The 14,316-nt window shown below is 42.2% G+C and overlaps 1 protein-coding gene across 1 annotated transcript in view; it reads left to right on the plus strand.

Annotated features, from left to right (window-relative positions):
- TEDC1 (tubulin epsilon and delta complex 1) overlaps positions 1–14,316 on the plus strand; it is a 68,561-nt gene that overhangs the window by 39,473 nt on the left and 14,772 nt on the right. Inside the window, exons 7-8 of the mRNA XM_042031038.1 lie at positions 4,944–5,030; positions 8,042–8,254. Of these exons, the coding sequence (XP_041886972.1) occupies positions 4,944–5,030; positions 8,042–8,254 (300 nt within the window). The remainder of the gene's footprint in view (positions 1–4,943; positions 5,031–8,041; positions 8,255–14,316) is intronic.

Below are 14,316 nucleotides of genomic sequence, written 5' to 3' on the forward strand. Positions count from 1 at the left end.
AGCGTGACTTTCTAGTTTTCAGGCCTGTTTATTTTTGCTTTAGCCTCCAAGGGATGTGTGGCAATGTCTTAAACCAGCTTTGCTTCTGGAAGAATCACAATGTGGAACTGAAACTTGGAGCACTGAGTGTGTCCACCTACACTGTTTGTTTGTCCCAGCCTGAGATGGTTGTGATACTGAGATTTTCTCTGGGGTTTTTTGGTGAAGGGGGTCTCAAAACTTAGCCCTGCCAAAGGCAATTTGGGCAGTGTGTGCCATTTTAAACCAAATGCCATCCACCTAGCGGCCTGCCTGCTGAGAGACTCTCATTTGTCAAGGTTTGCATGTTTTTTCAGTTAAGGGAGTTTTCTATTGGTAGAGGAGAAGATGTGTTGAATTTTTTTTTTTTTTCATTTGATGCTCAGTTAGGTCTCTAAAGCCTTAGTCCCAGTTATGATTTACTTCTGTTAGTGTAAATTGTGTCACTTTCATGATTGTTTACCTCTTTTCTTTGCATTTTTTTTAGAATGAACTTCTCCACTTAGCTTCTCTCCTGTGGCTGTGAGATATTCAGAACTAGAATTCAAATTACCCAAGTGCACAGTGAATAAAGCAATTTCCTATTAAACAAATATAATCATTGAATAGTCTTGATAGTTTCCCCATATAAGCTTTCCTACTAAGCCAACCCTGTCTCAAGCCTTGAGTAATTCTCCAGAGATGTTGGCATCTGGAGTGAGGTTTGCAGGGCTCAGGAGTCCAATGCAAGTTTACTGTGTACAGATGTATGTGAATGGTGATGAATTAGCAGGGTTTTGTCTCTGAGCCAAGAAACAGAATTTATTGCTGAAAGACCATTTTTTGTCTGTCTAACAATAAAATGATTTTCTGAACATTTAGGCAGAGCAATTTTTGATTAAAAATAGTTTCGTCAGTGCTGTGGTAGTTGAATTATGAGCTGTGGGCATCAGAGATTAAATACTTATTGTGGGGAGCTCTCTGGAACTGAGCCTGTGAAAAGGGAGCATTATGCTGCAAATTTATTAAATATTGATTTCCGTAACAGTCTACAGGCACTAATGATTTTTGTAATATGGTGGTAAATAATGTGAAAGAGATTAATATCTCTACAGAAAAAGTAATTACAAATATGTTTAAACAGCACATGAGTTATACTTGTGGATCCTGAGGAAGATTCAACTTTGGCCTCTTGCTGAGCATCACAGAATGGGTAGGGTTGGAAAGGGCCGCTGGAGGCCAGCTGGTCTGACCTCCCTGCTCAAGGAGGGTCCCTTGGAGCACGTTACTCAGGGCTGTGTCCAGATGGCTTTTGAATATCTCTAGAGAAGTATCCAAAACCACCTTGTCATCTCAGACTTTGCAGCTGAAGCTCCCACAGTTTCCTGAGGCCTGTGATCTGGGTTGGATGCTGGATATTTGGCTTTGGAGGTCACAACCACGTGCCGGAGGAAGCAAGGCATGCTCTTCACAGAGCTAGAATTCTTCTGCATCACACTGAGGTTTCCTGGCAGCCTGCTCTGGGGCAGCTCAGTTAGGCACAGTTTACCCTCTATAGCAAAGCTGTTGATTGCACCAGGGGTGGTTTCTTTACAATGGCTTAAAGAAGTTGTTACTGCAAAGTGTTTGCTCTCAGCAGTCATTATGGAATTGCCTTGCCACAGAGATTAGCAGTTTGAATTTGTCATTACTTTTTCAGTCAGTGTAAATATTTTAGAGCAATAACTTCCTCCAGAAGAATGAAGGAAATGGATTTTGTTGTCTTAATTTTGTGTAGAGCGAAACACAATTTTCAGGCATTATCCTTAAGCATCACTTAGATACCCACGTGAGGCACATTTTTGACTTCCTGCTTCACTTTCTTAATGAAAAAATATTGATGCTCTTCTACAGACTTCAGTCTTTAAATTTCATTAGGAGGCATGACAGTATCGGGTTCTTAGTTCATTGAAAATGGGCAGGTAGCTTTAGTTACAGCTCAGGAATTTGTTTTACATTTTGAGAGGTTCATGTAGCAGCAGAAGTGGAACTGCTCATGGCATATGTGAACTCTTGTTGGTGGTAAATGACCAAGTAAAGGTACGGTGGTGGGGGGGAAATGCAGAGGTACAATTTGGGCTTTGGTTTCTGAAATACCAGCTCTGGTATGACTGTGATGTGTGACCTAAGAAAATGTACACCTCAAAGTCACAAAAAGCAAGAGTTTGTTAAAGAACACGAAGTGCTTGTGAGAAGCTTGTGCAGAGGATGAGGCTGGGGGAAGGAAGCTGCCTAACAGAAATGTTCATTCCCAAGTGCAGGCATGTCTGAGTGAAAACCTGTCACCCCTGGGTCATGTGGAGGCTGTCCTTGTGACCAAATTCAAGGCACATGGACATACAATCCATTGTCCCTTCCCAACCTTGAACATTTATTTGTTTTTATGATTTTTGCTAGGGTGTCTCAAGGATATTTGTAGTACATTATTTTTTATTGTGTTCTGCTTTATTCTCTGTGCTGCAATAACATCAAAGCCTTGCAAGGCCCATACAGAGGATGGCAGAGGATATTGGCATTCAGGAGCAGTGCCTAAAGTCCCTCAGGGTAGAAACTCAAATGTTGGCTATTGCAGGCTTGCCTGAGGCTGCCACGGTGTATTCCAGCTATGCTGGAAACTGTCCTCCTAGGATGGCTGTAGTCATCCCTTTACTGATTTATGGCTGAGGCAATCTAGCACACAGTTGCTGGCCTGATATTTCTGAGGGTGTTGATACCTTAGTGAAAGGTGAGGATGCTGTAAGTAGGTGAGTCAGATGAATGCTTTCACACAGGCTGTTCAAGTTTTGTGTAACTAATGAAGCAGTTAAAAAAAAGGCAACAAAAGCCCCTAAATACAAAAGATCCCAAAGGGTTTGAGATTAGGAGACTGCTCAGGAAGCTTTGATTCTTGTTAAAGTCAGTTAACTCCAGCAGATCCTTCAGAGGTTTGGTGAAGTTTCAGAACCATACCCTTTCAGTTGTGCTGTGAAACCAAGTGGCATATGGCGCTTCTAACATTCTAGTGAGAATAAAGATGATGACTGTGTTTTTATTAAGATCATTCTTTTTTTGAAGGCTCAGAATGAAAAACTCCCCATTCCAACTTTCAGCCCTCTCTAGCTGTAATAAGACATGTTCATACTGCATTCACATGCAGCTTGTGACCACATTACAAAGCTACTTTAAAGTCAAGTAACTTCGCTGTTCCCTGAATATTTAATCAACTTTTTGGCTGGGTTTTATTGCAAGCTTCAGATTCCATAATGTAAGCCATTTGTGCTGTAGATGTACCTATGAAAAAGAAAAAAAGGAGAAAAGAAAAAAGGAGACAGAACCCCATTCTTCCACCTTTTATATCCCAGCTGAGCTTGAAACTAGCAGAGTCATTAAGCGTAATGCCAAGTGTCTGGTGTGTGAGCAAATGTGTAATAATTGTATTTTGGATCCAGCCGTGTTTTAGAGCAAACTGCTTATAATTTCCAGCAGTTACTCTTGCAAAGTGGTTTCCTTTCGTTGGTTCCTTTATCTTCAAGTAATACCTGCATAATAAAATTGCAAAGTCAACTCAGACTTTGCAGTTACTTAAATTATGTTATGTACTAAGTAACTAAAGCAAACAAAGCTAGCAGAAGATAGTTAGTTGTCTGTATTAGATTGATGCCTTTTCCTGGTCTTAAAATCAAGAATCAAACACAGTTAGAAGGGAAAAAGGGATTTTACCTTGGTATTTATTTTGAGAAACCTTAGGTGCACCACATCCAGGTGGAATGCGCCGAAATGCACCCCGCAATGCACACACCTGATAGATCTGGTCTAACATTATAGGTCTTACTAATTAGCATACCTGTCAAAGATTCCCCAATGAGAGGCTCAAGTGAGCCCCCCTCCCCGAGGAACCTTCCCCTGGATGGTTCTATCTTAGTTTATAGAATGTGTTCTGGAGAGGACCTTGGGGTCTGGGGCACACTGATCCCTAACTATGAAGCTTCTAATAGTCTCCTAGCTTGACAAATAAGTCTAAGAATGTAGGCTAAAAAACCTACCAATACAGAAGTTATAAAAAGGTATAAAAGGAGTATAAAAGAAAAGGCAAAAAATCATCATGGCATCAAGATGGATTTAGCTGGTACTGGTCTGGTCCTTTCCATGCTCCTCAAGGCACTACACTCTTTGTGGTCATCTTAAGAAGTTGCCTTTGGTGTCAGATTGGTGTTAAAATTGTTCATTTCAAATATATGGTCAGAACAAAAATTGTTAAAGCTGGTGAGCTCTGATTTATAGTAAATTTGTTCGTGTTATCATTCTTTACAAGAACTTTTTCTTTTCTGATATATAAATATTTAGTCTTGGAATGTCTCCTTCATCGCATATGTGTGTACATATATGTGTATCATGTATATATTTGTGAAAAAATTATAATTTGCGTGGCTATAATGCAACATCTCTCCTTTGAGTGCTCTCAGGCAAAGGGAGGGATACCTCATGCAGCAGATCAGACAGTTTATAAAATACGTAACATTTTAGAGTGAGTTCTTCCATGCTGTTTCAGAGTGAAAGGATAGATGCGGAAAAATACTTTTGGAGAAACAGCTTATTTTGGTAATCAAAAAGCATAGAAGACTTGAAGCTGGTCATTCACCTAAGCACGTCTCTTTGATGCCTCCAAACAATATGGAAACTCACATTTATGTGTAGAAAAGCTGAAGAAGTTGGTACATTTGGCGTGAGGGATATCAATCAGTGATGCTGGAAGAAGTGTTTCACTTCATGTTTCCCCATCTGCTTTTACAATGTTCTTGTAAAGTCACCCAGAGTTGTCCCATGTACCACTCACACTGTTTTTGTACTTCAGGCCCAGCACACATTTCATGTAGTTCTGAAGTGACCAACATTACCTGATTTCCTTTCCTTTGTCTCCTTTCCTGTAGCTATTACATCTCCTGGAGTCTGAAACCATGCAGCTGGAAGCCTTTTTGGAGTGGAAGCAACTGGAACCAGTTTACTGGCAGTGGATGGTAATGAATCAAACTGATTTTGAAGGGTGCAGCTTTCTTGACTTCAGCATAGCTGACTACTTCCAAAGGCTCTTTAGTCCCACAAAATTAAATGTTGCAACCAGCTGTTCAACAGCACTTGAGAAAAAGGGAAAAAAAAGTCTTGGTAAAGTAAGGAATGTTTTCATAGTTCTTTTTCATTCCTGTTTTCTTCAGTAGGACTCACCCAGCAGAGTTGAGAAATTGCAGGGCAGAATGGCAGAATTTCATATAGTTAACACAAATTAAAAGGTCTGATCTTCATCTTTTTAATAGTTTTTAAACATAGCAGTCGCACACTTTGGTAAAATTAAATGGCTTTTCAGAAGAGGGCCTCTAAGCTTTATTGCAGTCTTGAGAACAACTAAATTTGCAGGCAGCTGATATTGAAAACAACTTCATTTTTTCCCAGCCAAATAGTGTGTTGACATTGCTGATTTCCCCTTGAACTGTGTTGAATGAACATAAGAAAATCAATAACCCTTTCTCTGCGCATCTTAGGATTTCTCAAGTGAGTGCAAACGATGCCATCCATCTCACTTCTCTCTACGACTTTTGCCCACTCAGTGTTGCTGAAATAATTCTTTAGCACACCACATTAGCTGTATGAGCTTACAAAATTTTGAGAATTGGTGAGCTGACTGCTAATTACCCATATGCCGCCTTCTACACTAAAAGCAAGGCAGAGAGCAGTGTGGAATTACCTCACCTGTCTTGAAGGGTACTTCCAATTTTCATTAGTTATCTAATGGGTTTTGCTTTACATGTTTACCATCTTAGGGTTTTTTGGAAAGCATCAAATTAGCACAGGCCTGGCTCCCGATAGATAAAATACAACTGCAAGTATTTCTGTGTATCCACAAAAACATTTGCCTTTGACATGTTGAAGAGTGTGGAGAGTGTTAGCCTGCTTTCTGGAGCTAAGGCCTAAATAAATACTTGACCAACACATCTTTTTAAACCATTCAATGTGCTGGATGGTGAATTTGCCTTTTGTGTCACTGCTGATGGTGGTTGTTCCTGGATGCAGTAGGATGAGAATGAGATACAGTATGGGAGTGAGATGTGCTTTGAAAAGACTGTAGTTTTCTTTCTACCAAACTTGTGTTTTGTGTTGCTGACCTGAGGGATAGGATGGTTCTTGCATAGCTGCTGCCAGTTCTTCTGATGGTGGTGGGCAGGAACACAACAGAGCACGACATCACTGCAGGAACTGGAATGACTGCAGTAATCACAGAATATCCTGAATTGGAAGGGATCCACAAGGATCGTTGAGTCCAACTCCTGGCCCGCACAAGATAACCCAAAAATCCCACCATGTGCCTGAGAACATTGTCCAAATGTTAATGTTACTTTACAATTCTGTCATTTAATGAATTTCAAAATAAGGCATAAACAGAAGAACCCCCAACCTCCCAAAAAACCACACCCCTTTGCTTTATATCCATGCAGTTTGTTATCCTGTCAATGTCCCTACCATGTCTGCATTCTCATGAGCTGGGCCATGGGTCAGCAGGAGCTGCTGCCCTTAGTGCTGCTTTGTGCCAATTCCCAGTACCAATGCTTGCCTAGAAAGGAGGTTTTGCAGGGTGCCTTATGCCATTTGTAGCTGTCTTCTGAAGCTTTTTCTTGCATGAGCCTAAGAATCTCTTGCTGTGAATTAAGCTAGAGTTTTTAACCTACCTTCTGAGAAAAGAGAGAAAGAAGGGAAAAAATAAAAATTCCTATGCTCTTTATAGCAGTCTTTTATATAAGTGAAGGCTGTTAGCATGTCACTGCCTTCCCAGTCCCTGTTTCTAGGCTAAGCAAAAGTTTTGATGTCTTTATGTGTCCTTGTAGGCCATTCATTCCAGCTTTTGATGTTTGTTGCTGCTCTCATCTGGGACTTTCCCTCCCATTTGTCTGTGTTTAACTTCAAGTGCCTCACCTGTATGTCAGCATTACAGTCAGCACTCTTCTGTCACGGAGACTTGTGTTTATACTTTGTGACATGGTGCTTGACTTTAACAGTGTGACATCGGTGACTTCTGGCTCTCTGACGTCTCATCCAGCAATGTTGCTGCTGTGCCAGTAATTATCCACTTGGTTTTTCCTTGCTCGTGTATAGACCACGCTGCTCAACTGCTGAATTTCCTGCCAGTGTTCTTAAATTACTTCTTCAATTGCTAAAGATAATTTTGAATGCAAATTATGTCCTTAAAAGAGATTATGACCTCTCCTATTGAATGTCTTCTTGATAACAGTATGGAAATAAATATTTAATACTCTGTGAGTGAGGCCTGAGTCCTTTAGTTATGCTGTGCTACTCTGGCTTGAAAATTGTGTTTCTGCACAATCTGTGCACCAGACTGTATAGATGGACTCTGAATGTTTTGTTTAAATGCTTCTGGTTTTTTTTTTTTCCTTGAGCATTTGAAATGGCAGTTGCTATCTCGGAAGGCAATTGCACAATTAATTATCAAACCAGCTAGATGGTCATGGTCAAGCAGAGCTGCCAGTTCCTGATCAGCCTGGAGCAGGGATCTCTGGATGTTCCTCAACTTGTGGAGTTTTCCGTGGGCACCTGTGGGTGTTAGAGCAGGTGGGGCTCTCCCAAACAGTGTGAGCATGTACCTCCGTCCTGGTCATCACTTTGTTACAAAAAGCCATAGAAGTGCATCCAACCTCAGAATTTGAGAGGAAGGGCATACCTAGAGCTGCTGCAGTGCTGATCATCTCCATCTCATGAGTGTTACTTTATACTTTAGTGCAGTGGAGAGTAGCTGACTGTGCAGTGCTTTCCAAAATTAACTAGGTTAGCAACATAAGTTTTCTGTTAACTTGGAAATATGTTATAGTGAACTGAGGAGGTTCTCTCTTAAAATAACTCTGAAATTGTGGAGCAACCGTATATTGAGATGGCAGCAGTGAACTCCTAGCTATGAATTACCAGGAGGATGGGGGGAGCCATTTTAGCTCCTGCTGAAAAGTAACTTTTATTGTTTTTTGTTTAGGAAACTGTGTTGGATAATATGGCTGAAGAGGGAAATATATGGGAGGCCCAGGACGCTCATGGAGAGAAAAGAAGGCTGCCAGAGGTGACCTCCTGCTGCCCCTGGGCTGACAAGCTGACTGGGCAAATGGACAGATTATCCAGAGATCTAATGGCTCTCCAAGACCAACTGCACCAGCTTGTAACTCAGCGAAAGGCTGCGTGGTGGGAGAAGGTAAGGCTCTGGGTGGTGTTCATGTCCACTGGAGATTTTTAGGATCCTGCATTTTTCATTTCACTCTCTATGGCCCATCCTAGGACAGCCTCCCTATTGCTGTTCTGTGTCAACCTTGCTGCAGTCACGGTGTCAGATCTGCAGTTCCTCATCTGTTTATGCCCACAGCATGGCAAGTGCTCTTTCAAACACAAAGTAGGCATCTGTCCCGGAGAGGCAGCGTGCTGAAACAGAACAAGTGTTCTTTTGGAAGGGAAGGCTTCAAAAGATAGGCGGTGCAGAGGAGAGGAGAAAAGAGAAAGAGAAGGAAATCATGGCAGCCCCAGAGGGGATGGATGCAGCAGGCTGAAAGCAGCAGTAATGGTTATAGTGAGAAAATAAAGAAAAGTATTTACAGGGAAAGAGGCCTGAGCTTGTCATCTTTCATTGAATTAGGAGTCTTTGAAATGTCTGATGGGGGAAGGAATGAGAGGAATTTGAAACCTGCGAAGTGAGGGAAGAGACTGAGCACAAGATTTGATGGAAGAACAGACTGGCTGTGGGAGGCTGGCTGTGGAGGAAAGCAGGTGATATGAAGGAAGTGTGCGTGGTATTTGCTGTGTAAGGATGGGGAGACACTGGGAAGCACCCAGAGCGGGTGGTGGGGCATAAATAAAGGAGATGTTAATGTACATGTAGAAGGTGAATCTGAGTATCAACATACTGGCACAAGGAGAACAATGAAGAGGCAGGCATAAAAAACTAGCGATTCTTTCCGGGCATCAGGTGGAGACAAGGATACCAGATAGGTTACCTGTGGATGGAGAAAAGTGAAAGAAACAGTTGGGACAGACAGAGCAGTAACAAAACTGCTAGATCACCACTTTGTGTTAACTCAGGAGAGGGTTTTTTTTTTGCCCAGGGTGTTTGATTTTTTTTCTTTCAGGACAGAGAGGAGTGTGTGGTTTTAGATTGGAGTGTTGGTAGGCAGGATTGTAGATCAGCTGCCAAAATGGAAAATGGCAGGTTGTCAGATCAAAAAGTATTTGCCCAAGAGTTCAAAAGGCATCTGGCATGGAAAAAGTGTGTGGAGAGCTAATTGCTCTCTTCTACCTTAAGCATAAGGAACTAATTAGGATCAGTTGGATAGGGAAGGCACAAGGAGCTGCAGCTTCACACAGAGTACAAAACTTCTTCCCACAGGGCACTGTGGATATAAGCAGGGTACGTGGATTTGAAATCTGTTGTACACATTCTTGGAAGTTGAAATCCATCAAACCATAAAATATGCAGATACAAATTGCAACCTTATGAGTTAGTGGGAGAACAAGTCTTTGGAGGCTGAGCTCTGTGGAAGTATCTCCATGTATTTACATTTGTCTTAGAGTCTTCTCTAGGCACTTACTGTCGATCACTGTCAGTGACAGGGTACTGGACTAGGCAGATCTCTAGAATCATCAGATTTTGTTGTTCCTGGGGCAAAATGGACACTACTATTGTGGGACAGCTCAGACCTTGAATTCTAAAAATAAAATTTCCAGTGCATGATTTCTAAAGCAAGATATGCTCTGACTTCTCTTACATGTAACAATATATATGCTGTTAAATATGATGTTAGGTATTACATAATATCACACTGATTTTTTCTTTAATGCTTACATTTGGGGATTAAGTCCAAAAAGATTTAACTGATGATTCTTCTTTGAAGTAGATGCACTGATCGGATTTGAATGACAGTTGGTCATATTCCAGTGTTTCCGAGATTCTCTGGATGTCATATGAGTTTGGGACTTTGATAAATGGAGTGCATCTTAAGTATGTTGTTAAAAGGCTGGTTTACTACAAATGCCTTCTCTTCTACATATGCCCTGAAACAGAATTGTTTTGTAATGCTACATGACAGCTTTTTTTGGAATGCTTGGGGTCAGATGACGCTCCATCAATCCTCTTTATATCAAGCCTTGCTTTGCATAGTGTTGCTGCTTGTGTGATGCTTTCTTCCTGTGGTCTGTCTTTTTTTCCCACAGCCAGGATGCTTGCTGAATGCAGGCTCCTCTATCAATTGTATGTTTCTGACCCCTTCTTTTCCCTGGAGAAATAAGCTTATCAAATCTTTCCTTCTATATTATTTCTTTAATCAAACAAAGAGAAGATACAGGGTAGCTGAAGTCATTATCACTAACTTTGTATCTTGCAGTACTGAGACATCTGGAAATTATCTTGGCTCTTACAGTCATGCCCAGCTGAGGGACAGCACAGTTTATTACAGCTCTTATGTCCACTACCTTGTACTTCACAAAGAACCTGATAATCTGCAGAGTGTTTGTGTCTGTTGTTGCCAGTAGGCCTGATATCTGTGCCAGGCAACTGGGTAGAAACTGTTCTGAACAGCACAATTGAGAGCACATGATGAAACATGATATACTGGGGAAGAGACAGCACAGTTCCTGCAGAGAGGAATCATGACTCTGAAATCTGTTGGAGCTCTCTGAAGGGAGCAGTGAGCATGTGGGCAGGGGCAGCTGGATTGATGCTGCTTAATCGCATTTGCAAATGGTATTTGATGAAGGCCCTGAAAAGATTCTCAGCAAAAATAAACTGCCCATGTGATTGTCTTCCCTCTCTGCCTTGAGCAAACAGCAAAGCAGGAAGCCAGGAGGAGGCGGCTGGGATGGGTTTGTGGAGGTGGTCACTGGTGGAGCCTCCCGGGCCTGGGAGCCACCCTCAGCTCTGGGAAAGGAGCTGCATGGCGAGGTGCCCACGTGGAGGGAGGAGATTGAATCCCTGAAAGGACGTGAAGGACAACAGCAAAGGATTATTGAGGGTCCTTGTGCTGAGTGGTAAAACGTCAGCTACAACTGCGTGGAGATAAATCCAGGCTAACACGTCTGAAGGGAGCATCGTAATTTTACATGTGTTTCTTCGGATCGTCATGGCATGTGAATGAGCTCTGTGGAAAGGTCAGCGGTCAGAAATAGTAAACTGGATTCTAAAACTGTTAGGGAAGCAGAAAAAAGCAAAACTTAAAATACTCCTGTCTGTTTCTGGAATGCGATGTGTGGTGCTAGTCCCATTCATAAATTTAAAAAAAAGTGTTTGAGCTGGAAAGGAACAGGGAGGGGATGCAGTGATGACCCAAGCTGTGAAAGGGTTTCTCTGAGGAAACTTACTGGGCTCCTTGCACAAGAAGAGGAGAGATTGAAGAGGGGTATCACAATGGAGCAGGAGGAAGCATTTTTTACTGTTCTTCTGATGCTCCTTGGTTTTCATGAAGGGTGAACCTAAAGGAAATTACTTGACCTGCTCTAAGGCTGTGGATTGGGCTTGAAAACCTATTGAAGCGTCTTTCATTTCGGAAAGCCTGCAGTTGATTCATTTATTTATTTTGGACTGTGTAGAAGTGTTTCAGGTGTGTTAAAGTCATTGCTATGCCACGATGCCTGGTTTGCACCACTAAGCATAACTACTTACAATTCAAGATGTGGTTTCAGGGGCAATGAATCTATTTGTTGCAAGTTTGATCATTTGCACACTGTGATTCTGGTAGTTAAAACTATCAATCTTAAGTCTCTTAAAATTAAGAAAATTATTTTACTTATTTTCTTTCGTTTCATTTTTCATTTCCTTATTCTCTTGTTTGTTTCTACTTACCCTCAGCTGTTTCTTTGGTTGTGTGCTTGGAATGACCGTGAAACCATTTCACCTTTCAAGGACATTCACTAGAAGACATTTGAATGTTGCCGTGGGATTTGGGTGATTTGTGAAACCCTGATTAATAGGACATTTTAACTGCTACCCATCTCTAGGCAGCAGTGTGTTCAGTATCTTGGAGGAGAAAAGGCATATGACAGAGGTGTGATCTGAATATGGGGCTTTCTTTGTTAGCTTTGCTCTTTTCTTTGCAGTACTGGGCAAATAATCATTTCTTTGGTGACATTTTGGGGATCTGGAAATGATCAAAAAGGGGAGGGAAATGGTTAAGCTTTAAGAACATTTCTCCTCTCAGAAACAAACTTAACTGTAAAAGATGAAATCTCCTAATCCCAGAAGAGAACTTGTTTGTTTGCTTTTTCGTTTCTGAATATTTTGTTACCTGCTCCTCTATTAGAGGGGAGGATTTGATTTCAGTCTGTGTTAAAACATTTGGCATCCACAAAGCTGGAATGCAGAGTATTTGACTCCACATGGTAATCGTTTCAGTTTTCATCACGTAAATGCTTGTACCATTCTGAGCGTTTGTTGAAACTTGGGATATTGTATCCTGGGACCCTCTGTGTTCTCTTGCATTTAAAAGCAAGCCAGACTCCTTTGAGATGGTGGTGTGATGGGATGGAGCTTGCTCATGCATACATCTCTGAGGCACAGAGCAGAAAGGCTTAGAGCCATTAATCTGAGCTGGAACATGCTCTTTCCACACACCAATTCTCCCCAGAAATACTGGTGGCTGTGCTTGTGTGCTTGGCCAGTGGTGTGTCTGAGTACCCAGGCGAGACTGGAATCCCTGGCCCATACCAGACCTCCTTAATCACAGTGGGAGAGCACTGAAACCTACATTCTGTGTTTGTTTCTGTGTTTTTCTCCTGATCCATCTTCTCCCCTCCATTCAATAATCCCTAACCCTCCCAAACCCTTGCACCTGTCTCCCGGGTAGGGATGGGAGGATGCAGGGCTGCCCTGTGTCAGAAGAGATGCCCTTTGAATTCAAGTGTGTTGGGGAGGGGCTGTATGGGACGGGGACGTTTTGTTTTCTCTTTCTGGGGACAGGGCGGGTGCAGGGGTTGCAGGAATGGCCTGGGGCACCCAATCAGGTGAAGGTGGTAGGGACTGAAACATAGAGAGACTTTCACTCCATCCCAAGAGTTCTGTGATTTCACTTCAACATTTTGCCACTGCCAGCTCATCACAGCACACTGCTGCAGACCTTGTAGAGTCTAAAAAGAGAGCTCTTTCTTCTAAGGTTCTTACATTTATAAAAGACTAAATGGTTTTTGATTACTTTTGATTTAAGTCTTCAAAATCTGAAGCAGGGGAGCAGCTCCAGAAGCTGATGCTGGAACATAGTCCTATATCCTTCTGGTTGTGGTTGAGTTTTTTTGTTTTTCTTACCAAAATTGACTTGAATTGTACCTACTTAGATAAATGCACTTCCAAAGATTTTCTGTATGCCTCATAATGATTGGAGAGGGGGTGAGGAGCTGTGGGTCCCTAGTAGCCACTGCTAGGAAAATGTGAATTCTTGTTGCTTTCTGCACCATGGGAATGGTGAGGAGCACTGGTGGGGCTGGACTGGCTCCCAGTGGGCTCAGTTCCTTCCTGCACTGGTGCAGGGCTGGGTTGTGTTTCTGTTGCCTTAAATCAGGGATTTGTGGCGAAGAGAGCTGGGCTCTTCCTGAAGAACTCTCTGAGGCTTGTCAAAACCACCTTTTCTTTTTCTTTTTTTTTTTTTTTGTGAGCACACTGTTCCCATTTCATCTTTGCTGTTGCTGCTGTTTATTCTAGTTCCCTGGGCTTTTTGCTAATATGAAGATGTTAGTGTAGTGAGCAGTTAATTATCCATGCTGTCTGGGGTGGAGGAAGTGGAGGGGTGGTAGGGAATGGTTCAGTGCTGGTGTATTTCCTCAGTCAGCATATTCCCTTTCCTGGTCCCAGAACGCTTCTGTGTTGCACTTTGTATTTGCAAACCTCCATCTGGAGCACTGAGCAGCTGTCAGTGGAGCTCCTCATGCGAAAAGAAATTGAAGAACTAGCAAGACCACAAGAGCAGCTTTTGGAAGTGCATGGTTGGCTGGGCCCAGATGTTTGGGAAGGGGGAGGAAACCCACAGAGATCAACCAAAACATCCATCAAAGGGAGCAGTGGAGGACGTGGGCAGGAGGACAGCAAGGAGGGACAAGTCTACTGGCTCTTATGTGCAGTTCTTATTTAGTTAAATGTAGGATTTAATTTGCTGCTGATGGAATTGCCGTGGCTCTGGCAGATTTAGGCTATTAGAAAACATGAATCTGCTGTAAACAGTAGGAAGTAAGTCCTGATCTTTATATTCACTCTTTGCTCTTGTATTTTCTTGCACTGGTTTATTTCTC

The sequence above is a fragment of the Corvus kubaryi genome, unplaced genomic scaffold (genome assembly GCF_017639235.1).
Source record: "Corvus kubaryi isolate FWS band 111438036 unplaced genomic scaffold, C.kubaryi_AGA036_p1.0 37334, whole genome shotgun sequence".
In the NCBI taxonomy this organism is placed as follows: domain Eukaryota; kingdom Metazoa; phylum Chordata; class Aves; order Passeriformes; family Corvidae; genus Corvus; species Corvus kubaryi.